Source organism: Globicephala melas, chromosome 6 (genome assembly GCF_963455315.2).
Source record: "Globicephala melas chromosome 6, mGloMel1.2, whole genome shotgun sequence".
Lineage (NCBI taxonomy): Eukaryota > Metazoa > Chordata > Mammalia > Artiodactyla > Delphinidae > Globicephala > Globicephala melas.
This window is the reverse complement of record NC_083319.1, coordinates 114,934,786-114,962,741: the sequence shown is the minus strand read 5'-3', so window position 1 is coordinate 114,962,741 and position 27,956 is coordinate 114,934,786. Positions and strand designations below refer to the sequence as shown.

Genomic DNA, 27,956 nt, shown 5'->3' with positions numbered 1-27,956 from the left:
ATTTATTAATATGGAAGAGAATCGAGCCCCAGGATTTAAGGTAGAAAAGGATAGGCTAACTACTGTTTTGTGCAAATGCAGCTGGGTTTGGAATCGGAACTGACCTAATCAGGACTTCCCTGGTGTCCAGTGGTTAGGAGTTCGCTTTCCAATGCAGAGAGTGCGGGTTCGATCCCTGGTCAGGGAGCTAAGATCCCACATGCCTCAAAGCCAAAAAGCCAAAACATAAAACAGAAGCAATATTGTAACACATTCAATAGAGACTTTAAAAATGGTCCACATCAAAAAAAAAAAAAAAAAAAAAAAAAAGAACTGCCCTAACCTAGGAAGCTGCTGACCCCTGAGCTGCCCGTCTGTTGGTTGTACAACAAGAAGGCGTAGACAATAAGAACCCTTTCTCTGTGCTGGTCTCATCCATGCTTTGCCCATTATGTCAGGAAGCGACTGCCTTTTAAAGTTCTTTTGATATTAGACAATGCCCTTCGCTACCTGGAACCCCATGAGTTCAACACCAAAGGCGTCGAAGTGGTCTGCCTGCCCCAAACACAATGTCTCTATTCAGCCTCTAGGTCAGAGGGTCCTAAGGACCTTTAAGGCTCATTACATATGACACTCTACGGAAAGGACTGTCCACACTGCAGAAGAGAACACCGACAGAGAGAACATCATGAGCGTCTGGAAGGATCACACCGTTGAAGATGCCATCATTGTTACACAAAGAGCCACGAACACCATCAAGCCCCACACAATAAATTCCTGCTGGAGAACACCGTGTCCAGATGCTGTGCGTGACTTCACAGGATTCAGGACAGAGCCAATCAAAGAAATCATGACAGAGTTGCTGGTGCGGCAAAAGAGGTGAAGGAGGAGAAGGGTTTCAAGACGTGGGTCTTGGAGAAATTCAAGAGCTAACTGACACCCCACCCGGGGAATTAATAGAGGGTAACTTCATGGAGATGAGGGCTTCCAGACCAGGCCCATGATGCGGAAGAAGACGCAGAGGAAGCGGCGCCGGAAGCAAAGGGACATCAGATTAGTCAAGGCTGCTTCCGACTTCTTTCACGACATGGACCCTTCTATGGTCCGGGCGCGGGAACCAATGCTGACAGTGGCAGAAGGACTGGTACCATGTAGGAACGGTTTTAGAGAAATTGAAAAGCAAAAACGTCAGGCAGCAATTACAGCATATTTCCGTAAAATTACACAGAGTATGCCTGCCTCTGTCATCCCTGAGGCACCGGGAAGCACCTCTGCCGCCCCCGAGACAGCGGGACCCCCGCCTCCGCCACCACAGAGACAGCGGGACCCCCGCCTCTGCCGCCCCCGAGACACCGGGACCAACCCCTCCTCTCCCACCTCCTCAGCCTGCTCAGCGTGAAGGAGGATGAAGACCTTTATGATGACCACCTCCACTTAATGAATAGGAAATAATCATCATGTCACACAGTTACTAAGTTTATCTGCTGTGTATGTGTGTCTGTGTGAAAATCTAACAACCATGTGAGATGCCTTTGTGTCATCACCATCATTGCTTAAGAATTCATTGTGTAGACCACTGTGTGCAGGACTTGTATTGAAGTGGACAGCCTATCTTACATGAGCATAAGGTGATAATTAATACAAAGTTAATAATGTGTTAGTTTTCTTACTGTTTTGTAACTTTGCTTTCAAAGAATTACACTACCATACAGTATGCCTCTCTCTCCTGCAACTGGGGAAACTGTGTACCAGTCTGTCATCATAGGTCAAGTGGTTTTTTAAAAAATGTAACAATGTTTCTAATACTGCATTATGAATATGAGTCTAATACTTTATGCCATAAAATTTTATATTGATCCATCCATTCATTAGTATAGAGACTAGGCTACCGTGAAGCAACTGTATCGATTACATTAGGCTACCATAAAGATTCATACTGCTGCTTCTTCATTATCAGTGCATGAATCATTAAACCTCTAAATAAATATGAATTTCCTTTTCATATCATCTTTTCATCTTTGATGTATAGGGTTAGTAATACATATGACACCTACAGTGTTTTGTATCATATAAGACAATATCTATGTACGTATTGGCAGACGGACCATACATGTTGTAAACAGATGACATAAACTTATGGTATCGATAAATACAGTACAGTACTGTAAATGAATTTTCTCTCCCTTATGATTTTCTTAATATTTTCTTTTCCCTAGCTTACTTTATTGTAAGAATACAGTTTATAATATATACAACGTAAAAAATATGTTAATTGACTGTTTCTGTTATCGTTAAGGCTTTTAGTTAACTATTAGTAGTTAATTTGGGGGTGGGGGTCAAAAGTTCTTGATGTGGGACGTCATTGGCCCTAACCCCCAAACTGCTCACGGATCAACTGTGTAGTGTCTAAGTTCAACTAAATTACTTGTTCCAAATACATTTCACAGAAAAAGAATATATTCTCATTTTTTTGCTATGAATTCAATCTGACTTCACGCTTGCTTTCTTTTACAAAGTACAGATGCAATCTATTTTTTCCTATATTCTGAAATATAAAATCAACAATTTTTTATGAGAGTATATTTACACTTCATTGACTTTGCTTTCCTTTTTTTGAGGCTTAAATTTATCATCAGAATCTTGTGAACTCATTGAGAGTTTTGAGAAATCTGGTAAGCTACATAAAGAAACTAATTTAATCTGAAATATTATTTGAAAACACTGTTCAAAGTGTGTGATGCTAAACTTCAGATATATTTTTTTGATTCCTTTATTTACAGAAGAATTTCACAGAATACCTTCTAAATACAAATCAATTGGCCTCACTTCTACATTTAGAGAGTAATAATTCAGTATCAGAAGTAGAAACGCAAACATCTTATTATATAACATTACCTTTAATGTTGGTGGAAGGACAGACATTTTGTAGTGTGAGGTAGGTAATACCCTTTTAGTAAGTGTTGTGTGGAATGGGGAAAGTGGGCATGTGTATTACTGGAAATAACATGTGATTTTGTACCCTTATTTGTGGTCATGTAATTATTTATTCCTTGTTCTAAACTTGAATGACATGCAGTTTCTGTGTTAAGACTGACATCTCTATAAAGTTTTGTGTGGAGACAGTTTGGCTAACAGCTTCCCTCTCTCCGTCCAGTGTAACTGTATTAGTTCTTTCAAGAAATGTATGCATTTTACCATATAAATCTCAGGGAAAGGATCAACCGATATCAAACTCTTAAGGAATCGCAATATATCCCTTTTTAAACCCAGAAATGTTTAGTTTCTAGGTCCACCTTTGGGTTGTTTTTGAGTCGAAGTCCAGTAAATGCTGGCAGCCCCACGGCGGTGCGGTCAATCCTGACCCGCTGGGCTCACGCCAAACCTGCTAATAAAGTGATGATCACCCCTGCTTTTAGAAAGTGCTTATGTTGCATATCGTAAAGAACGACTTTCAGAGAACAGATCATATGCTGGAAAGGAGTTAACAAGGACTCAGTATAAATAGTCCTTTGGTATTGCAAGAATTAATGCAGGGCTTCCCCACTTTTATACCTCATAACATACAACTGCATAAACTCGAAATACAAAATTTCTAACTAGAATTTATAGGGAAGATAGAAATAAATCCCACAATAATTTCATGTAGAAAATAAAATATTTGTGTAGAATTTGAAACTGACAGAGATCAATTTCAAGAGCAACACACACACACAAATACTTTTTCAGAGAAGAGTCACAACATCTGCACATTTAAAACCATCCCTTTCCTGGATATTCTCTATTTTTGAACAAATATTAATTTTAACCCAGGAATGTCTTTCAAATGTTCCAAAAGAATAACTTCACTTTTAACCATAAATCATCACGCAACACTTTCCAATAATTTTATTTATCTTTATTTCTGTGGATCTAGTAAAACAAAAGTATGGAGGAACTTATCATTTATGAATATTACATTTTATAGAGAAGTATGCATGTTCCAAGATATGCTGATATTAAACTGTTTCTTAATGAAAATTCATGTCATCATACAGGAGATATTCTTTAAAAGTCCATTCTAGAAATGAAATATTAAAAGTAAATTTTTGCCCATTAGAGAAAGACATAAATAAGTGCTTACTCAATGCTATTTTTTAAGATAAATAAAATTTATAATCATAACTCAATAAGTTAATAAATTATTTTTCTTAATAGGGCTCTACAGGACTCAGAGCATGAAATAAATAGAGAAAAAATGATGGTGTCAGGTCACAGGAGAACCCATTCCCGCATCTTGTCTTATTGTGGATATATTTCTCAGGCTTTCTGGTTTAGCAAATCACAGCTCCCCACATCCGTCTAAAAATTTCAACCAGTCTTAGATGGGGTCTCGTCTGTTAAAAGAACTACCTCTTTTTTTTGTGTTGCTTAATGTCTCTGACCCCACACCAAACCTTCCTGGGCACCAACGACCTGGAACAGGAGGGACTCAGAACTCATGCTCCCCCTGGTCTGAGCAGGTCCCAGGAGGGCGAGGCTGAGCCCCTGTCCTTGGTGCTGAACCCACCGCGATAGACCCTCAAGGCCCCGGGTTTGAAAAGTGTCTTTCAGTCACTCTCTGCAGCAGCATATAGATCAAAACTGCTTTCCTCGAACCTTCTTCCCGTCCTCTAGTGCCCAGTTTGCATTCTAATGCTCACATATTCCAATATAAACTAATTAGCAATAACCAAGCACTGAAAAATTTGAGGAACTTGAAGTAAATTAACTTCACAAAATTATAATCGCTAAAACAATGAAGGTCTAGGCATTAATAAATGTGTTTAGATTTGTAGTTAAGACGATCATAATACATCTTTCATGAGATCATAAATGACCTGGAGAGGGTATTTTTAATTACTAAAATAATATACTGTGCAACTTAGGTTAATACGTTTAGAATCTAGATAAGCAGACATTTATTTGAGAAAGCATAAATTAACATAATTGTTATAAGAAGCTATATATATGTACACACACACACGCACACACACACACACACACACTACAAAGGCCAGTAGCTAGAAAGAATGTGAAAGATTTATCAAAGAAAATAACCAACTATAACTCCTGGGACCCAGAATTGTACTGCTGAGTTATATCAAACTCTCAATGGACAGGTAATTTCTAAATTATATAAATGCTATTGACTATAAAAAAGATGGAAACTCTCCAACTTATTTTTGTAATGCAACCTGATTTAAAAAAAGCATAAAAAAAAATTACAAGTGAGTGACATTTAAGGTATGAAAAAATTCTACACTTTGTTAGAATTCAACAGCATTTTACAAGTATCATCAATTAAAATGAAATAGAAATTAAAAGGTTTCATTTGAGGAAATACATCTATAAATCTTTATAATTTATATATTTTGTATTTTACAGATGAAGAAACTGAGACTCATAAATTTAAATAAATTGCCAAAGGCCACACAGCTAGTGCAGAACTGGGATTCTAAAATCCATACTCTTAGACAATGAATGATGCTACCCCAGAGGGTAACAACACAAAACAACAAGAAATTCTCTGGAACAGTTAAAACACACACACAGACACACACAATCAAAGTTACGACCAAGTAACTCCTACATGCAGGATAACAGAATTACTGTCATTGAGCATCTGTTTAATTCTGGCAGAATAAGGCATAGAGGAAAATATGATGAGTTACATCAGGGGTCCCCAACCCCTGGAACGCAGCCCAGTACCAGTCCACAGCCCGTCAGGAACGGACCTGCACAGCAGGAGGTGAGTGGTGGGCGAGCAAGTGAAAGCTTCATCTGTATTTACAGCCGCTCCCCATCACTCTCATTACCACCTGAGCCTCGCCTCCTGGCAGCCTTATGGTGAACTGTATAATTATTTCATTATATATTACAATGTAATAATAATAGAAATAAAATGCACAATTAATGTAATGCGCTTGAATCATCCCGAAACCATTTCCGCACTCCCAGTCCATGGAAAAATTGTCTTCCACAAAACCGGTCTCTGGCGCCAAAAAGGTTGGGGACCACTGAGTTACATGATTCTCAGCTTCTGAAAAAAGGGACCTCGAGTTGTACAAAACAATGTGGTGAGGATATAATGGAGACCATGAACCACAGGCCCAGAAGAATCTCAGGTGGCATTTGGTTAGTCTTCTATAAATCACCCAGCTCACTAAACTCACAATTACCTTTGAAACAGTCTGTTTCCTTGCCAATCGTATTCCATTGTGTGGATTTCATCTCAGCGACCTTACTCAAATTCAATCTCTCCTCTTAATTCTACATCGACTGCCTTTGCTGGGACCTAAGTGCCTTCTTTCTGAATTACTGAGCAGCCTTTAAATGCATCTCCTGGGACCGCACCACCCAAACAAACAAACAAATATCACTCCTATAGCACAACAGCCCAGATAAAACTTAGGAAAACTGTTTTGGAAATGCTCTTTGCTCAAGAGCCTTGACTTCTTCTTGTGTCTGACTCTGATGAATTAAACCCAGAGTCTGCACCTCTGGCCATGACCGGATGGCACTGCATCCTTTATGAAAGCTCCAACGCCCCAGCACAAATGGAGCCCCATGCCTTCAATGCCTCCAGGGTTTCATCTTCTTCGATTCTGTCCTCTCTCTCCTAGCTTTACCTGAGGAGATCTGTATGTTATTCTATTTTTTTTAAAATAAAAATTGTCTATATTTAAGGTGTACAACATGATTTTATATATATAATACATATGTCTCTATATAGCTATAGATATAGTGAAATGATTGCTACAGTCAAGCTGCTTTTCATATCATCTCCTCACACAGTTCTTTTCTGTGTGGGGTGAGAACACCTGAAATCTGTTTTAGCAAGTTTCCAGTATTCCATAGTCTTACTACCTACAGTCTCCATGCTGTATGTCAGACCTCTAGACTTACCTACGTAACCTCAGCTTTGCGCCCACTCATAGGCACCTCCCCATGTCCCCACCTGCCCATCATGGTAACCACTGTTCTACTCTCTGCTTCTATGCATTTCACCTTTTCTTATTCCACACACACGAGAGACCTGCAGTGCTTTTCTTCCTTGGTCTGTCTTATTTCCCTTTTCAGAGTGTCCTCCAAGTTCATCCATGTTGTTGCAAATGGCAGGATTTCTTTTGTTGTTTTAAAGGCTGAGTAATATTCCATTATATGTATACACCACAATGCCTTTATCCGTTCATCTGTCAACGAACACTTAGGTTGTTTCCATATCTTGGGTAGTGTGAGGAACGCTGCAGTGATCATGGCTGGGCAGATATCTCTTTGACATACTCATTTGATTTTATTCGGGTATATGCCCAGGAGTGGGACTGCTGGGTCATATGGGAGCTATATTTTTAGTTTACTCAGGAACCTCCACACCGTTCTCCATAGTAGCTGCACCAGTTTACATTCCCACGGACAGTGTAGGAGCGTTCCCTTTTCTCCACACCCTCTCCAGCACTTGTTTACTTTTCTTTCTGATGATGCTAAAATCTTTGATAGGTCTTTTTCTCCTCTATCTCTATGGCTATCTCCACTCACATTCAACACTTCAAAATATGAAGGTATGTGAACGTTTGTTTACATGCATGTTACAGGTGACGATAAAAAATATTAAAGTTATGTTATTTTAATTAATAAAAATTTTAAGAGATTAGATATACAAAGCCATAGTGGGTACATAAAACCCATAACAAGAAAAGCATCTGGGGCCTTAGGATACTCAAATCTAAAGCAGAAGAAAAATGTCAATTAAAAGAATCTTCTGAATCTAGCCAACCAAATGAATAACCAAATGGAGCCCTTAAGATCTCTCACAGGTCTAAACTGTGCTGTGCTTACAAACCACCGATGAGTAGATAATTTAAGATATGCTTAGGGTACATTCCTTTGAGTTTGGTGTTACCAACTACAAAATAAATGCTTCCTAAGGCCCCTTCCAATGTTCTTGACCTTTGGCTCTGCAAGCTCCCTCTAAGATTTAGGATTGCTTTTTGTGTGTACAGAAAATCGGTCAAAACATAGTTCATGCTCACAACTATGAATCGTGTACTAGCCTGGTTACTTAAAATATTTCAGGTATCTTGAAAAATCAGCTATAAATAAATATTCTTTGAATGAAGTTGATTCACCTTCCAAATGATAATTATATATTTGTGATCAAGCAATAAAGTTTTTTTACAAGGGGAAGGAAGTAATGCAGTGAAGGGACGTAGAAGCACTGGCCTCTGTAATATTGATTTTATGAGTTAGAAAAGCAGAAAACTGTAGAGTTAGATTACTGATTAAAGAGGGGTGTGCTGATCTAGTTACATGAAGTAAAAATCTAGAATTTTTTAAGAGGTAAATTATTTTCCTTTATTTGGGTTACTTGAATATATATACTTGGCCCAATTTGTGCCCATCCATTACTGCATACTTTAGCAGAACAAGGGAGAACTTTATTTTCCTTTCTATATAGACAAAATGCAATATATTTTACTAGTTTTAATATATTTCAAGTAGATTTAAAGAACCCATTCTGATCTTAACACAGTGAAAACATAACTGTATCAATCTGACCACAAAGGTAGGAAGTTAGAAAGATTTAAGCAATGTTTTATTGTTGGTAGTTTCTTCCTCACTTTTTCCAGAACAGAGATGACATTGAATAGAATTCCTTGGGCTGTACAGTCTGCTGAAGGCCTGCTTCCAGTGTAAACGGCAGATGAAAGATGGGAAATGGTACTGAACCGGATCTTACATTCCCCACGTCTCTTGGCCTTTGGTGCTGTGTAGAAATGACATCACAGTTTCCTCATGGCTCTTCCACAGCAGCTGCTAACATCCTGGACTCGCTTTTCCCTGACAATCCATCAGAGCAGGACGAGTTTAAGTTCTTCTCGCCTCTGTTTCTACGCACACTGACCACAAACGCTCTCTATCCTCTGCTGATACGGATCTAGGAAGTTTCCTTCTTAACATATCAATATAAACACCATGCACAGAATTTGAACATGCAACACAACCCTGTTAACAAGCGGTCTTCTTCTCACAGGTGTAACCTTCCATCTAATGCACTTTTAGTTCCTTCTGCAGTTCGTGGGAGGTTATGATACAGCGACCCCACGTCAAACATCTCTGTTCATACAAAAGCAAGTTTAAAGGCAGAACATCTTACTGAGGGTTCCCTGGAGAAGAAAAGCTGTGTGAGAGGTCCACGTGCACTTAGGATGCCTCTCCTCAAAGGCTGTCCTTAAAAGCTTCCGATGAAGAGAAGGAGATGTGGGTGTTCAGCACCAAGGTAGGAGGCACCTCATACCCGAAGTGACTTTCAAAGGAAGGTGTATTCCAAGACGTAAATGGGGGCAGGGCTGAGGCAGGCACAGCCATCCAAGCACTTCAGTCCATAGGAAACACACACAATTCGCTCTTAATTACACAGGAGCTGATCAGCGAGTTCAAGGTCATGCTGACCATCCTTATTTGAGCTCCACTAGGGCCCCTGGACTGGGAGACGGGGTGGGGGTGGGTATCCAGAGGAACGAAGCTCAGAGGCGGGGACTCGGGACTGGAGGGAGGCAAGTGGGTGAGGCTCGAAGAACGGGAGCCTGCAAGGCAGCTCACAGCCTTTCCTACACTTGCGGGTGCCTCTCTGCACGGTGTCTAATGCTCGAACACCAGCTTACCACTAACTTGCAAATCACCTAATTGACTTTTGATTAATAAAATAGATTACTGGCTTTACTAAAACTGAAAAATAACACAGCTTTTCAAATTAAAATTATTGGAAGACCTGCAAGATGGTGGAAGAGTAACACACGGAGATCACCTTCCTCCCCACAAATAACATCAGAAATACATCTACATGTGGAACAACTCCTACAGAACACCTACTGAACTCTGTCAGAAAACCTCAGACCTTCCAAAAGTCAAGAAACTCCCCATGTACCTGGGTAGGGCAAAAGAAAAGAAAAAACAGAGACAAAAGGATAGGGACGGGACCTGCACCAGTGGGAGGGAGTCGTGAAGGAGGAAAGGTTTCCACACACTAGGAAGCCCCTTCGTGGGCGGAGACTGCGGGTGGCGGAGGGTGGGAAGCTTCGGGGCCGCGGAGGAGAGCACAGCAACAGGGGTTTGGAGGACAAAGTGGAGAGATTCCCGCACAGAGGATCGGGGCAGACCGGCACTCACCAGCCCGAGAGGCTTGTCTGCTCACCCGCCGGGACGGGCGGGGCTGGGAGCTGAGGCTCGGGCTTCGAGGAGAGGGGACTCAGAGCGCCGCTTAAAGGAGCTCCAGAGAGGCTGCGAACCGCGGCTAAAAGCACGGACCCCAGACACGGGCATAAGACGCTAAGGCTGCTGCTGCCGCCACCAAGAAGCCTGTGTGCGAGCACAGGTTACTATCCACAGCCCCCTTCCGGGGAGCCTGTGCAGCCCGCCACTGCCAGGGTCCCCGGATCCAGGGACAACTTCCCCGGGAGAACGCAGGGCGCCTCAGGCTGGTGGAACGTCACGCCGGCCTCTGCCGCCGCAGACTGGCCCCGCATCCGTACCCCTCCCACCCCCGGCCTGAGTGAGCCAGAGCCCCCGAAGCAGCTGCTCCTATAACCCCGTCCTGTCTGAGCGAAGAACAGACGCCGTCAGGCGACCTACACGCAGAGGCGGGTCCAGATCCAAAGCTGAACCCCCGGAGCTGTGCGAACAAAGAAGAGAAAGGGAAACTTCTCCCAGCAGCCTCAGGAGCAGCGGACTGAATCTCCACAATCAACTTGCTGGAGCCTGCATCTGTGGAATACCTGAATAGACAGCGAATCATCCCAAATTGAGGCAGCGGACTTTGTGTGATTTTGCTTGTATAGCTTTGCTTTTACCATTTGTCCTAGGGTTCTGTCCGGTTTTGGGGTTTTTTTTTTAGTATACTTTTTAGCACTTGTTATCAATGGTGGATTAGTTTTTTGCTTTGGTTGCTCTCTTCTTTCTTTTTTTAATTACTTTTTAATTTTTAATAATTATTTTTACTTTTAATTATTTTATTTTAGCTATTTTTTCTTTCCTTCTTTTTTTCTCCCTTTTCTTCTGAGCCGTGTGGCTGACAGGGTCTTGGTGCTCCGGCCAGGTGTCAGGACTGTGCTTCTGAGGTGGAAGGCCAAGATCGGGACATCGGTCCACTAGAGACCTCCCAGCTCCACATAATATCAAATGGCTAGAGCTCTCCCAGAGATCTCCATCTCAATGCTAAGACCTGGCTCCACTTAACGAGCAGCAAGCTACAGTGCTGGACACCCCAGGTCAAACAACTAGCAAGACAGGAACACAACCCCACCCATTAGCAGAGCGGCTGCCTAAAATCATAATAAGGTCACAGACACCCCCAAACACACCAATGGACGCAGTCCTGCCCACCAGAAAGACAAGATCCAGCCTCATCCTCCAGAACACAGACACCAGTCCCCTCCACTAGGAGGCCTACACAACCCACTGAAACAACCTTACCAATGGAGTCAGACACCAAAAACAACGGGAACTACGAAACCACAGCCTGCGAAAAGGAGACCCCAAACACAGTAAGTTAAGCAAAATGAGAAGACAGAGAAACACACAGCAGATGAAGGAGCAAGGTAAAAACCCACCAGACCTAACAAATGAAGAGGAAATAGGCAGTCGACCTGAAAAAGAATTCACAGTAATGATAGTAAAGATGAACCAAAATCTTGGAAATAGAATGGAGAAAATACAAGAAACGTTTAACAAGGACCTAGAAGAACTATAGAGCAATCAAGTAATGATGAACAAGACAATAAATGAAATTAAAAATTCTCTAGAATGAATCAATAGCAGAAGAACTGAGGCAGAAGAACGGATAAGTGACCTGGAAGATAAAATAGTGGAAATAACTACTGCAGAGCAGAATAAAGAAAAAAGAATGAAAAGAACTGAGGACAGTCTCAGAGACCTCTGGGACAACATTAAGGTGCACCAACATTCGAATTATGGGGGTCCCAAAAAAGAAGAGAAAAAGAAAGGGACTGAGAAAATATTTGAAGAGATTATAGTTGAAAACTTCCCAAATATGGTAAAGGAAATAGTCAATCAAGTCCAGGAAGCGCAGAGAGTCCCATACAGGATAAATCCAAAGAGAAACACTCCAAGACCCATATTAATCAAACTGTCAAAAATTAAATACAAAGAAAAAATATTAAAAGCAGCAAGGGAAGAACAACAAATAACACACAAGGGAATCCCCATAAGGCTAACAGCTGATCTTTCAGCAGAAACTCTGCAAGCCAGAAGGGAGTTGCAGGACATATTTAAAGTGATGAAAGGGAAAAACTTACAACCAAGATTACTCTACCTAGCAAGGGTATCATTCAGATTCGATGGAAAAATTAAAACCTTTTCAGACTGTAAAAGCTAAGAGAATTCAGCACCACCAAACCAGCTTTACAACAAATGCTAAAGGAACTTCTCTAGGCAGAAAAAAAAAGAGAAGGAAAAGACCTACAATAACAAACCCAAAACAATTAAGAAAATGGGAATAGGAACATACATATGGATAATTACCTTAAAAGTCAATGGATGAAATGCTCCCACCAAAAGACACAGACTGGCTGAATGGATTCAAAAACAAGAGCTGTATATATGCTGTCAACAAGAGACCCACTTCAGACCTAGGGACACATACAGACTGAAAGTGAGGGGACGGAATAAGATATTTCATGCAAATGGAAATCAAAATAAAACTGGAGTAGCAATTCCCATATCAGACAGAATAGTCTTTAAAATAAAGAATATTACAAGAGACAAAGAAGGACACTACATAATGATCAAGGGATCAATCCAGGAAGAAGATATAACAATTGTAAATATTTATGCACCAGCATAGGAGCACCTCAGTACATACAGCAAATGCTAACAGCCATAAAAGGAGAAATCGACAGTAACACAATCATAGAAGAGGACTTTAACACCCCACTTCCACCAAAAGACAGATCATCCAAAATGAAAATAAATAAGGAAACGCAAGCTTTAAATGATACATTAAAAAAGATGGACTTAATTGATATTTATAGGACATTCCATCGAAAAACAATAGAATACACTTTCTTCCCAAGTGCTCATGGAACATTCTCCAGGATGGATCATATCTTGGGTCACAAATCAAGCCTTGGTAAATTTAAGAAAATTGAAATCATATCAAGGATCTTTTCTGACCACAACGCTATGAGATTAGATATCAATTAGAGGAAAAAATCTGTAAAAAATACAAATACATGGAGGGTAAACAATACACTACTTAATAACCAAGAGATCACTGAAGAAATCAAAGAGGAAATCAGAAAATACCTAGAAACAAATGACAATGAAAACATAATGACCCAAAACCTATGAGATGCAGCAAAAGCAGATCTAAGAGGGAAATGTATAGCAATACAACCCTACCTCAAGAAACAAGAAAAATCTCAAATAAACAACCTAAACTTATACCTAAAGCAATTAGAGAAAGAAGAACAAAAGAACCCCAAAGTTAGCAGAAGGAGAGAAATCATAAAGATGAGATCAGAAATAAATGAAAAAGAAATGGAGGAAAAAATAGCAAAGATCAATAAAACTAAAAGCTGGTTCTTTGAGAAGATAAACAAAATTAATAAACCATTAACCAGACTCATCAACAAAACAAGGGAGAAGACTCAAACCAACAGAATTAGAAATGAAAAAGGAGAAGTAACAACTGACACTGCAGAAATAGCACAACCTTTCGAGACTGAACAAGGAAGAAATAAAAAATATAAACAGGCCAATCACAAGCACTGAAATTGAAACTGTGATGAAAAATCTTCCAACAAACAAAGCCCAGGACCAGATGGCTTCACAGGTGAACTCTATCAAACATTTAGAGAAGAGCTAACACCTATCCTTCTCAAACTCTTGCATAATATAGCAGAGGAAGGAACATTCCCAATCTCATTCTATGAGGCCACCATCACCCTGATACCAAAACCAGACAAAAATGTCACAAAGAAAGAAAACTACAGGCCAATATAGCCGATGAACACAGATGAAAATTCCTCAAGAAAATACTAGCAAACAGAATCCAACAGCACATTAAAAGGATCATACACCATGATCAAGTGGGGTTTATCCCAGGAATGCAAGGATTCTTCAATATATGCAAATTGATCAATGTGATAAGCAACTTTAACAAACAGAAGGAGAAAAACCATATGATCATCTCAATAGATGCAGAAAAAGCGTTTGACAAAATTCAGTACCCATTTATGAAAAAACCCTCCAGAAAGTAGGGAAAGAGGGAACTTACCTCAACATAATAAAGGCCATATATGACAAACCCACAGCCACCATCTTCCTCAATGGTGAAAACCGGAAAGCATTTCCACTAAGATCAGGAACAAGACAAGGTTGCCCACTCTCACCACCCTTATTCAACATAGTTTTGGAAGTTTTAGCCACAGCAATCAGGGAAAAAAAGGAAATAAAAGGAATCCAAATCGGAAAAAAAGAAGTAAAGCTGTCACTGTTTGCAGATGACATGATACTACACATAGAGAATCCTAAAGACGCTACCAGAAAACTACCAGAGCTAATCAATGAATTTGGTAAAGTAGCAGGATACAAAATTAATGCACAGAAATCTCTTGCATTCCTATACACTAATCACGAAAAATCTGAAAGAGAAAGTAAGGAAACACCCACATTTGCCATTGCAACAAAAAGAATGAAATACCTAGTAATAAACCTACCTAAGGAGACAAAAGACCTGTATGCAGAAAATTATAAGACACTGATGAAAGAAATTAAACAGGTTACAAACAGATGGACAAATATACCATGTTCTTGGATTGGAAAAATCAACATTGTGAAAATGACTATACTACAGAAAGCAATCTACAGATTCAATGCAATCCCTATCAAACTACCAATGGCATTTTCCACAGAACCAGAACAAAACATTGCACAGTTTGTATTGAAACACAAAAGACTCCAAATAGCCAAAGCAATCTTGAGAAAGAAAAACGGAGCTGGAGGAATCAGGCTCCCTGACTTCAGACTATGCTACAAAGCTACAGTAATCAAGACAGTATGGTACTGGCACAAAAACAGAAATATAAATCAGTGGAACAGGATCAAAAGCCTAGAGATAGGGCTTCCCTGGTGGTGCAGTGGTTGAGAGTCCACCTGCCAATGCAGGGGACACAGGTTCGTGCCCCAGTCCGGGAAGATCCCACATGCCATGGAGCGGCTGGGCCCGTGAGCTATGGCCGCTGAGCCTGCGCTCCACAACGGGAGAGGCCACAACGATGAGAGGTCCATGTACCGCAAAAAAAAAAAAAAAAAAAAAAGAGCCCAGAGATAAACCTATGCACATATGGTCACCTTATGTTTGATAAAGGATTCAAGCATATAAAATGGAGAAAAGACAGCCTCTTCAATAAGTGGTGCTGGGAAAACTGGACAGCTACATGTAAGAAGAATGAAATTAGAACACTTGCTAACACCATACACAAAAATAAAGTCAAAATGGATTAAAGACCTAAATGTAATGCCAGACACTATAAAACTCTTAGAGGAAAACATAGGCAGAACACTCTATGGCAGCAATCACAGCAAGATCCTTTTTGGACCACCTCCTAGAGAAATGGAAACCTCCTAGAGAAATGGAAATAAAAACAAAAATAAACAAATGGGACCTAATGAAACTTAAAAGCTTTTGCACAGCAAAGGAAACCATAAACAAGACGAAAAGACAACCCTCAGAATGGGAGAAAATATTTGCAAATGAAGCAACTGACAAAGGATTAATCTCCAAAACATACAAGCAACTCATGCAGCTCAATATCAAAAAAACAAACAACCCAATCCAAAAATGGGCAGAAGACCTAAATAGACATCTCTCCAAAGAAGATATACAGGTTGCCAACAAACACATGAAAGCATGCTCAGCATCACTAATCATTAGAGTAATGCAAATCAAAACTACAATGAGGTATCATCTCACACTGGTCAGAATGGCCATCATCAAAAAATCTAGAAACAATAAATGCTGGAGAGGATGTGGAGAAAAGGGAACCCTCTAGCACTGTTGGTGGGAATGTAAACATTTCCTGTAACATATAATATCAGGTATAGAATGTTTAAGACAATAACGGCTTATACTAAATTCACTTCACATCCACTAAGTTGTTTTCCTATGCATATCCATTATTCATATTTGTCAGGAAAAAGGCAAAAACAAATTCTCTGCATTAAGGACCCACGATAGTAGTTGTTAAATTACAAGATTCAGATGGCTATAAATATATGATAAATGTTGACGATGATGCTTATGAAACAGTCTTTGTCTCAAAGAAACACCTGGCCCCAGCATTTCCTCCTTCATCTATGGCTGTGAAGAACTGAAACTAGCAGCCGTGGAGATTGTTTTGAAAGGCATAAACAATGTCTCAAATATAAAAGTGCCATGTAAACCACAATATATAACCTGTAAAAGTCAATTTATATGCTGTAACCTGTGTCGGGTTAAATGTACTTCATTAGTTTATTACACATCAAACCAATAAAAATAAAGATTTAAGAAGTCTAATTGAAAGTTTAACTTATAAAATTCTTCAGCAGGAAATTTTATATACACACAGGCACACATGTACATACACATACACACGCTCTACATGGGGTAGACACCTTTATTTAAAAAGGTTAGTATTCATTGATTTACCAGTTTCATTTTGACCAAACTCATTTATCACTTACTATGTTACTACTGATCAGTTGTTGGCTCCAAATTAAAAGAGATGTAAAACACACATTTCAGGCAGAATAATTCACAAGAGGCATCACTGTAGTTTTCTTATATGTAGAAATAATCATCCAGCTGTTACTACTGAAATAACAGAAATCTACAGAAAGACATTACTTGCTATAATAATTGAGGCTAAAGGAAAAAAAAATTCACTTACAGTATAATTATAAAAGTTCAGTATATGTATAGAAGTAAATTTAATTGTGTATTCAATGACTTAACATTCACCGCAAAATATTTTAATAGAGGAAACAAATGTAAAAGTATAAATAAATTTTCATCACCTACCTCTCTTCATATTCCTGCTTGAGCCCGCGGTCGTATCTGAGGGACACGGGCAACGCCCTCCACACTTGACTGAGATCTGTTTTCCTAAGATGCATGCCTGGTATTCTAGCTTGCACTGTATAAAAAGAGAAAAAATAGTAATTCACGTACATTTAGTTATATCAACTGGAAGTCAAGAACATGACAAAAGGGCACCTGCAGTTCTATGACACCCGCTATAGACAGGTGAATGGGACAGAGCAGAGCGTGTTACACCTGAATCCGCATCCTGTGATGCCACTCCCAGTGCGGCGTCTGGGCCAGCACTGAAACGTTCTCAGCCTCAAGTCCTAATATGAATAATGGGGAAGATAATACCTAATCTAGTGGAATCTAAAAGAGTGATACAAATGAACTTATTTACAAAACAGAAATAGAGCCACAGACTTAAAAAACAAACTTTTGGTTACCGAAGGGGAAAGGCAGGGGAGGGATAAATTAGGAGTTTGGGATTGACATATACACACTACTTTATATAAAATAGATAATCCACAAGGACCTACTGTACAGCACAGGGAACTCTAATCAATATTGTATTATAACCTGTGGGAATAGAATTTGAAAAAGAATACACATATGCATAACTGATACACTTTGCTGTACACCTGAAACTAACACAACATTGTAAATCAACTACACTTCAGTAAAAAATCGAATCCACAGAATTTTAAGAATCAAATGCTAGTAGCTACCATGAATCAGGCTCTCAGCCAATGTGAATAAAAGCTGAATGAAATTAAAGGCAAACGATCGACATTGTTATGGCACATTAGGACATTTTTTTTAGTTTATTTTTGTTTTTATTTTCTTTGTAAACATTGCTCTTTATAAAATTTAAGCCTGAGTAATTTAAATAATCCTTAAGATATTTTATAACTGTATATTTGACATGATTTTAAAAACTGCAAACCTACTCCATCATTTAAGAGGCAATAATTCTCTTCCGCCTCTAAAAAATATAGATCTTGCTAATTCTGAAGTAATGTGATTTCTTTCCTGGCTGGGTCCATAATTTACTCAGTGCAACTGATTTTAAAATTAAATAGGGCAGACTTTCTGGCTCCAACCGACAAATGTACCAGTGACTAATTTAATGCAGCTTCAGCTGATATCAGGAAGCATGGAATATACCCAATGACTAATCAGATTACTCACATATACGTAACATTTTTTTCCTTGCCAAATAACTCTCTAATGGACAGGCAAAATTCTTAACTAGGCCTGTTACAAAAGATAAAAAATTATTATATTTGAAATATATTTGTAGTGGCTTAGTGGGCCTTTTTGGAGGAATAAACTCTTTCAAAGGTATCATTATTTTTCATTATTCAATCTTTCAAGAATCCAAGAAAAATGACCTTGTCACATAAAATTGCAATGAATTTTAAGTGTAATTTAAAATGCCCAGTAGTAATCAAATGTAGAAATAAATAAAGAGATTATGAGTTTTTTAATAAAAGACAATTTACATGAAACCTTGAGACTTCAAATTTAATATTATTTACTGTAACTACTTTTAATTTAATATTTCAGAAACCTGGATTGGTCATAAGATGATGACACAATTTAAGAAAAGTTCAAGAGCAATTGTAAGTGGCGTATGAAGAGACAAAGCCAAAAGTCAATGTTAATCACAGCTAATGTGGAGTTTTGAAATTTGAAAATGTTAGGTCCTTTCAAAGATGTTACACCATACTCATTTACATTTTAAATGTAGTTTATTTTAGCAGTGATTTTTTTTAATAAAAAAGGAATGTCTGAAAAATACCTGAATAAACAACAAAAATAGCACAATCTTTATAAAAAGTTGATTTAATTTTCATCAAAAAAGTTTGACCTCTTAGCTAATTTTCTTGGATATGTTACAATTTAAAAATTTCACAGCTGTCTTTAAAACTTGCATGATATGATGAAGCTGTAGCTTTGTAAAGAATTCTTTATAAAGAATTACTCTGTAAATGAAACAATTTCTCTTTCAGAATGATTCTGTGGAACACTTCTTTTCTGTATGCATGTCTGTAAAGAGCAACAGAATCAGATGTCTAGCAAATACACCCCATGTGTATAGTTATATGAATCTAGCTTCCTGTCATCAGAAAACCATTTATTTTTTTAACTCATGAATTGATTTTGAAAAAAATCTTCATGAAGAATTTTATTCAAAGAATATAAAGATATTAAAAGTACTATTTAAAAATATTTTTTAGCTACACCCACTGATTGCATTTCTAATTAATAATATTCAATTTACTTAATTATCACAAAGCTGAAATATTTATAACAGTATAAGTGAAGTAAAACATCACATAAAAGGCATGCTCATTAGTCTGTAATTAACCCAAAATGCAAATACTGTAGAGAAGACATGATTAATGCATTCCTGATTACCTAAGACCTTTAGTCTTGAGAACACTTGAGTTACCAGTGATCCTGAGGACTCAGCCTACAGGATGGGTTTTCTAATGTCAAAACTGACAACTGTCAGGGAAAATAAGTTATTTGTTTAAAAACAGGGTCAAAGAAGAAGATGTGATCTTTCCACCCGCAGAAAAGGACTCTGGCCAGGAGACCCTGGGATTGGCCACTGGTAAGGTTTGCAAGATGACGCAACCCCCATGGTCAGGGACCTGGCTTAGACCAGAGCTTCTTGTCCAGGGGCTGACTCTGCTCCCTGGGGACATCTGGGGACAGTTTTGGTTGTGACCATGGGGCGGGGAGCGGGGGGGATACTGCTGAATTACTAGCTACTACTAGCGCTACTGAACACCTCGCAGCACACTGGTCAGCCCCTCCAGATTAAAGCGCTACCCGGCCTCGCATGTCAGTAGAGCCGAAGCTGAGGAGCCCTGTGAGGGGTGCTGGTCTTCCAAAAGACATCAGATGGATTAACTAAACTCTCAATGCCTCATCCACACTTCCTTAGGGTGTTTTTTCTTGAGCATTCACTAAAGTAACACATACAAAATAAAAACAATGGTATAAACAAACTACCAGCTACAAGTACTTTATTTTTAGTAAATTTATTTATTTTATTTATTTACGTTCGGCTGTGTTGGGTCTTTGTTGCTGTGTGTGCGCTTTTCTCTAGTTATGGCGAGCAGGGGCTACTCTTTGTTGTGGTGCACAGGCTTCTCACTGCGGTGGCTTCTCTTGTTGCGGAGCATGGGCTCTAGGCGCGTGGGCTTCAGTAGGTGCGGCGCACGGGCTTCAGTAGTTGCGGCACGCGGGCTTCAGTAGTTGTGGCACGCGGGCTCAGTAGTTGTGGCACGTGGGCTCTAGAACACAGGCTCAGTAGTTGTGGCGCACGGACTTAGCTGCTCTGCAGCATGTGGGAACTTCTCAGACCAGAGCTTGAACCTGTGTCCCCTGCATTGGCAGGTGGATTCTTAACCACTGCGCCATCAGGGAAGCCCTACAAGTACTTTAATTTCTCAGAAAACCCAGAAAATACAAAGTATTTTGTAAGACAAAGACAACAACAACAACAACAGACAACAACATACAGTTTATCAACAGCAACGTTCATGAGGCATCCCTGAGTGTGAAGCTCTGGGATCTGATGCATTACTGTTTTGATCATTGAGTAAGACAGGCATACTTTTAAAAATAAATTTTACAAGTCAAACTTAGCTTCTGCATCTGATCAGAAATATCAATACATGGCTCCAATGGGATTCAAGCACACTTTTATAGTGTTTCTAATGTAGAACAAGAATGTAATTATCAGTAGGTAAAACAGCAACTATGTTCTGTGTGGTATTGTACTGATAAACACATGTCTTCAAGTGAAGATAAACTGAGGAACACGGGATGCTACGCATCACTTTGTAGCCTCCGTTTTACCTGGGCTGGACTGGCTAACACACCACATCATCCCTCTCTAATACCTTAGAGGCCCAGTATCTCAGACACGCCCTGCGCCTTCACAGGTGGCTTTCCTCGCGTCAGCATGGCGCCCCCTTCCCGAGCACAGCCTCCATATGGGTTTCCTGGTCCCTGCTCTGTGTGGCCCAGCCCAGCCCAAGGCAGCCTAGGAGGGGGTAGAACCCTGACCCCTTCCTTCAGCTGGGATTTACCGTCTGCGCGCACACCCTCATTTCTCTTTTTGGAACACCCTACGTTTCGTTAAGGAGCAACACCCTGCTGATTCGGGCACCTTACTTCTCTTTCCACTACAGAATGCTCCATCACACACCTCACATGGGGACTCAGGTGACCTGTCGCCCTCCCACATTCGTAACTGGACCTGGGGGGGGGTAGGGGCAGGTCCCCTGGGGGCTCACGGCAGGTGTGGGCACAGACATGAGGGTCCTGCACCCGAGCAGTCTCTGGGGCTCCCCGACAGCCACGTCAGTCCCCTTCTTCCAGACACTTGGCTTGCCCTCCACCAGGTCTCCAGTCAGCGTCTTGAGACCGGGCTTCGGAAAGGACCAGCGGAACGTGGGCAGACCGAGGTGAGGTCACAGGAGGGCAGGAAGGATGCTTCAACCCGAGTTCATACATTTACAAGCCTTGTCCTGTCCTGTAGACATGAACAGGAGAATACTGCTGCTCCGGCGGGCGACTCAATCACCTGACAAGGAGAACTGCCGAAAAGAATGAGGCAAGAAGAGCATCCTTAACCCTCACCTCACCACACACATTCTCTTACATCTAGTGTAGTCTCTGGACCAGTATGTCTCCCATTCTGCAAACAGGAATGAGTATTACGGATGTTCTTCCTTCCAAAATTAAACACCTCACCGCAGAAACCTGCCTCGTTTGGCACACAGAGCTTAGCATCCCGCAGGGCAGCATCAGAACACGCCAAAGAGAAAACGGTGGGCGTGGAGTGCGGACTCAGAACTGGTTTGGGGCTGGTTTTCCTTTGCTCAGTCTTTGTTCCCGGGTGTCCCTGGGGTTTCACCACTGCATTCTGCCTTCAACTCAATTTAATCCAGAGTAATCCTACAATGTCAGGATGCGTAATGACCCTCACCTCAGGCAAGGCTGCTAGTGTATGCATAAAGAAAACCTGCTTTTCATACACTGAATCATTTAGTGGAGCTGCAGGACCATCTAGTCAGGGTCTCCTAGTCCACGATTTCTGTGCATAAGGAAGAGCTCATGTATGGATTTTCCTCTTTGTTAGGCCGTTGTTGTAAACAGTTATTCTAGACTTCAAAATCTGGTAATAAATTTAAAAGATTTTAAGGGTCAAAGGGATAGTATGTTTATTTTACCATCATTTCATGCTTACATGTTTCATTGAATTTTCTCATTAAACCAAAATTCTTACTTAAATTACTCCAGATGAAAGTTTCTTTCAAGTATCAGTAATAGTTTCAATTAAAATAAGACCTATAAAAACATATTGTTTGATGACTGATACAATACATACATGAAATTAATAAAACTATTTTAAATGACTATTGATTTGTATTTCCTTTATTTACCTTCAGATATGTAACATGAACTTTGTAAGATAACAACTCAGAATTTTCCAGAGGTGCAGGAGTGGTTAAAAATACTTAAGAAACGGATGAACACAGAAGGCTGTGACACCAAGCACTCCTCAAAAGGAGGATGACATTTGAGGAGACATTATCTTTACAGAAATAAATGACAGTGAATTTCTAAAAAAAGAATGGGAGTAGGAAACAAGAGGTGTATTTTAAAAAACATACAAGGAGATGAAAGAATCAGGACAGAAGGTTCAATTTAGGTAACAAGACAAAAGCCTCTAAGACCTCAAAGCAGCAGAAGACACCAACGATAATACAAACATGGAAACACTGACGTGTGATAGTTTGTGCACACGTTTTAATGTCTGTGGGGCTTACATACTGAACGTCTCATTTTAACTGTTTTCTAATAAGTAGAAAGCACGAGGAAATTTCTTGTTTATCACGCTTAAGAAATACCAAGCGCCTGTTAAAAAGTATGTACTACTCTTAAAGCTAAGACATGCACCGAAGGGTCAGCTGCCCTATACAGTTTGATGCACTGGTAGCAAAGATGCCCTTTGGGATGAACGGAAAGAGAAAGAGGGGAAGAGGGGTGCCATGAGCTTTGACACAAAGATACCAGGACACAAGACTTGGTTTTCCCGCCGTGTCAAGTGTCCCCTTGAGTAAAGGGGAGGGGCTCACTGAGGAGCTGGCGCTCCAGAGCAAGGGTGCCCTCTGTCCACTGACCTCAGGAGGGCACCTGCAACCAAGACCGTGATGGGAGAGTAGATCCTCCGCTTCCCAGGAAGGACGGAGGGCCTGCTATCGGGGTGGTCAGAACACAGGATGAAGGACGAGTTACTACAGGGAAGGTGAATGTAAAAAGGACAAACGCCAGAGTCAGGTGAAGCAGAGTGGCAGCAAACTAGACGGCCTTTCTGAGGCGGACAGTGCATCCAATAGTAAGAATAAACTACCATCCTGCTGGAACACCTACTCACACGGACATACATCTGGGACCAATTCACAGGCATCCTTGTGCACAAAACTACTCAAATGAGTTCACACTCATCCCTGTGATTCCGATCCAACGCCCAGGATCCCTTCAGGCCTATTTTCCGCGTTTGTCAGCACTTGGTTCAACAAGGAGAAATGTGGATCCAGTCACATGCTCGACCTACTTTCATAATTATTCCACAGCACCACTCACGGTCTCTCCTCAGCATGGAAGGTCCCGGAGCAGCCGCACTGGACGCCCAGGCTCTCAGGCACAGGCAGGCACCCCTCTGGGACCGACGTACCGGTTCAACCCACCTCGTGCAGTGGGTCCCACGGAGCGCGAGGCCCAGGGAGGGACCTAACTTTCTTTCCTGTAGCTCCATCAGTTTCTAAGAGAGGAGCGCTGAGATCTCAGGATGTGTTAGAGAGATGCGACAGTTTCTCCCTGTAGAAACTGCTTTATGTATCTGGCGACTAACTATACACACGTAAGACTGGAATTCTTCGATTTTCCAGGTGAATTAACGTATTAATCATTATGCAGTAATCCTTTTCATCTTCTACGGCTTTTATCTGAAGATCTAATTTGTCCGACTATTCTGCAGTACTGGCAGTCGAGTCCCCAGGAATCTCCTATGTTTCTACACATCTTGGAGCAGAGGCACTGAGTGCCTTTTGCTTTGTGGAATCTCTTAAATTTGTCTGAACATCGAGAGTCCTTGCCGGAGAGAGATGACGTGTCCTCTGCGGAGAAGGCACATTTGTTTGCTTCTCAGTAAAACAGAGGTAACTCCCCCCAGGGGGCAGAGGGTGGGCAGGCCTGTATGCAGCCCGGGGTCACCCATGGTGTTTCCTGTGCTGCGACACAAACCCCGTGTGTGTGGAGCACACAACTGGGTCACTCCGCATGGCCCTTGGGCCTTGTGGGGGAAAGAGAATGGACGCCAGCACGAAGACCGAGCTGTTGGTGTCGTGAGTAACAAGTGACCCAGGAGGCCCGTGTCTTCTGCAGCACGTGTGAAACAGGGTAAAAATCCCAGACCCTCACAGTTCTCCACAGTTTTTTTGCGGCAGCAAAGACTCTTTCTGGAGAAGAGAGGACTCCGGGTCCCGAGCCCAGGTCAGAAGAGGAGGAGATACCCGGGGCAAACGCCCTCAGGCCAGTCACAAGCCAAAGCCGGCGACAGGCTCACACACTGTCCCCCGGTTCCCGAACCCCTGGGCCTGGGCTCAAGGCGCGGCACCGAGCGAAGCCGGCCACACAGGCTCTGCTTACGGCTCCCGAGCGCCGGGCGGGACGCGGAAGGCCGTGCCGCTGAGCACGAGGCCAGCTTTCCAGGTCCCGAACGAGGTGGAAGGCCACGCACACGCACCCTCCTCCGGCCGAGAGCTGCGGCCCTCGAGGGGCCGTGCAAGTGTGGCCGCGACGGACGTGTCGGGCCTGCTAGGGAGGGGGCGCTGGATTGAGCCGAGGGCCCGGGCAGGGCAGGCAAGCCCGCTGCCCTTTCGGGGGCCCCTTCTGGACCTGCTGGCGCCCACGCCCCGCGCTGCCTGAGCCGGAGCGGCGTGCCCTCGGTGGGGAGCGCCCGGGCGCCGCCGCTGAAGCTCTCGCGTTGACCCCTTCCTCGCCGTCTGCCTCCAGAGCCGCCGGACGCCTGCACTGCCCGGCATCTTCGGCGTCCACAGGGGGCCCTGTGCGAAGGAGAGTCAAGCCTCGCTCTGCACGGAGGGGATGGCCGATCCACTCCGGACAAATTTCAGGGGCCTGTTCACTACAGCTCCTTAAACGACGTGGGTGGTTTCGCACGGTCAGCGTCTCCCACGTGGAAGGAACGCTGTTACCCCTTAGGTCGCCACCCCCAAAGTAGCCCCGGCCCCGGACTGTTCCCTTAGGGCCTTGGGGGAAGAATGACGGTGCTCTACGTGGTCCTTTCATCAGCTCAGCTGACAGGCTGACCGGAAGCCGTCCAGCAAGCTGTGTCCATGCCCCACTGCATCCCCGATGGACCCTTCTGGGGCCTCATCTCTCCTGACCCGCTTTCAGGTGACACTGTTGCTACTGCAGTTGCATCAGCTGACCGTGGACGCAGTGTTGAGACATATCTGCGTTATGAGTTTGACGTACTGGACTATTTGTCGTTTGACCTCAGGGCAACTTTTATCACAAAATCTACTCGTTCACAGGCTGACAGGCACAGCTGACTGCGTTGCATGGACAGTCCTTGCCCCTCACCGTCCACAAACTACTGATCTTAGTCGGCAATGGCTGGTCTCTTCAAAATCCTGCTGAAAAGGGTTTCTGACTGGACCTGCCTCACTGACTAAGGCAGTGTGGTCACAATTCCACTGCTTCCAGAAAGGGAACATAACCGCTCAGCTGGCTCCTGGGTAACGGAAGCACGAGAGAGACTATATGGACTTATTTAAACCTTCAGGATCTTTACTTTCTTTCCTAATTGATGTTGCAGGCTGGTCCGACGCTGGACCTCTGCGTGATGGCCTGTCCACGGGGGACCTTGGGCGTTAAACTCAATTCTGGTTCCAGCCCCTGGATTCCCTTGTTGGATGGAGGTGGTCCTGGACATTTGTCCATGCAGGTCACAGGCAGGGATGTAACGGGTCTCTCTAACTTTCACAAAAGTGCCCTCTCCCCTCCTGGGCTGGACGCTTATAGATGAACTGTTTATGGGTGAGGTTGAGAGGCTGATAGGAAGAAATGGGACCTCTGAGTTGCTGTCATTGGCAGGGTAATTTTACGGTAACGCAGGGAGAGCCACAACCCCAACACTCGGGGAGGGGACGCCTCAGGCCCTGGGAAGTGGCGGAGGGAGAGGCATCACAGATGCTCCGTCTTCCAGAACAATGCCTGTTTCTCCCCGTCAAGGCAGGTGCCCTGTGTGCCCTCCCAGTGCTGCAGATGCCTTATTTAAAATACCTGACTGCTGGAGTTGCCCTCCCTGGACCCCCCTTCTCCATCCTTCCTAACTTATCACGCAGCCTCTAGGAATAGGAAGGCATGGACCAGCTCCTGAAACTCCTGTATAAACACCTGCCAACATGTCCAGATGCCTTTCCCAGACCCCATTCTTAGCCATCCTCGGAGGTGGATGGATGCCACCACGATTGTCTTTTGGAAAAACATAGGACATAGGGAACAGGCTTCTTTCCAGCTTTCACTCCAAAAACAGGAGCAGAGTCAATTATTCCAACTCAGTTGGGACACCTAAGCTCTCCCAGCCAGGCTGGAGGGCACATGGGATGCCCTGTCATCCTATGTTCCCTGAACAACGTAGGTCCTGCCTGCAGGTCATGTTAGTTTTAACAACACTTTCTTTCCAGGACACCCTGCACATTACTGGTGATGGACACCAGGCATGAACTCACCTCTGTCTTAAAAAAATGGTGATGTTCTCCCGCTGGGTGGTCTGAGACCATCACCTGCTTTAGGAAATGCCCCTAGCAGATGGTGTAGCCTTCAGATACCTGAGGAGCTCTCTCCACAGGGAAGGGACCCTCGGGTATTCAGTTTCAGGTGACACACCTGACTCATCCCTATGAGCATCTTCCAGGAACTTCTCTCCCTAACAGGAGGGATCCAATTAGAAAAGCTGATATAAAAACTGTCACTGATCTTAGGTGAGGTGATCAATGACACCATGTTGCTCCTGGAAGGGATTCACTTCAGCTTCAAGACTGACCACTGGATGACATCATTGTCCTAAAAGCCTCCTCGGCCAAGTGAGGTCTACGCAGTCACTAATGCATCCTGCTGTCCCTGGGTTAAATCCTCAGGACAAGTGGTGAGACGAAGACAGACACTTGAGGCAAAAGCCACTTGGATTTCTAAGGCAGACCTTGGGGGTTTACAGGGTTTGTGGGGAGGTGGGGCCCGGGGCCCTGGAGAGGGGAGGTGTCAACACTGCAAACAGGCTGGTCTCCCCTTCTGCTTGGATCGCCCTGGGTGCCAGCCTTCGTTAAATGCTGCCTGAGACAAACTGACCGGGATTGGCCCCTGCACTGTTGATCGTTTGGATGCAGTGGTTGATGGAGCGAGGTACTTACAGGAGAAGTCTCTGGCCAAGAAGATGGGGAATGAGGGTGGATATGATAAGAGGCAGTTCTGCTAGGTCATGCATAGTTCTGCATGTCTTCCCGTCAGAGGCACAGACAATTTGTTCTGTACGAGGATGTCTGTGTAGCAGTCTTGGAAGAGACTTTCTCCCGAAGTATCTGCTTTTAATTATCTTTAGCTTTCAATGTCATAAGTGTGCTTTTCCACTGTTTTATGAATTCCATTAATCTTGTTGAGATCATCTTTGTTTGTGTAACGGTATAATATTTTTGGCAAGTAATATGGCTTTTTAATCTGGCTGGATTTTATTTTGATAATCAATCATTTCTTCTGACTTTTC

At 42.3% G+C, this 27,956-nt stretch overlaps 1 protein-coding gene across 2 annotated transcripts in view; it reads right to left on the bottom strand.

The window, feature by feature from the left end:
• SPOCK3 (SPARC (osteonectin), cwcv and kazal like domains proteoglycan 3) overlaps positions 1-27,956 on the bottom strand; it is a 436,458-nt gene that overhangs the window by 147,847 nt on the left and 260,655 nt on the right. For both annotated transcript variants that reach the window (XM_060301385.1, XM_060301384.1), the window contains exon 6: positions 17,078-17,192. In XM_060301385.1, coding sequence (XP_060157368.1) covers positions 17,078-17,192 — 115 coding nt within the window. The remainder of the gene's footprint in view (positions 1-17,077; positions 17,193-27,956) is intronic.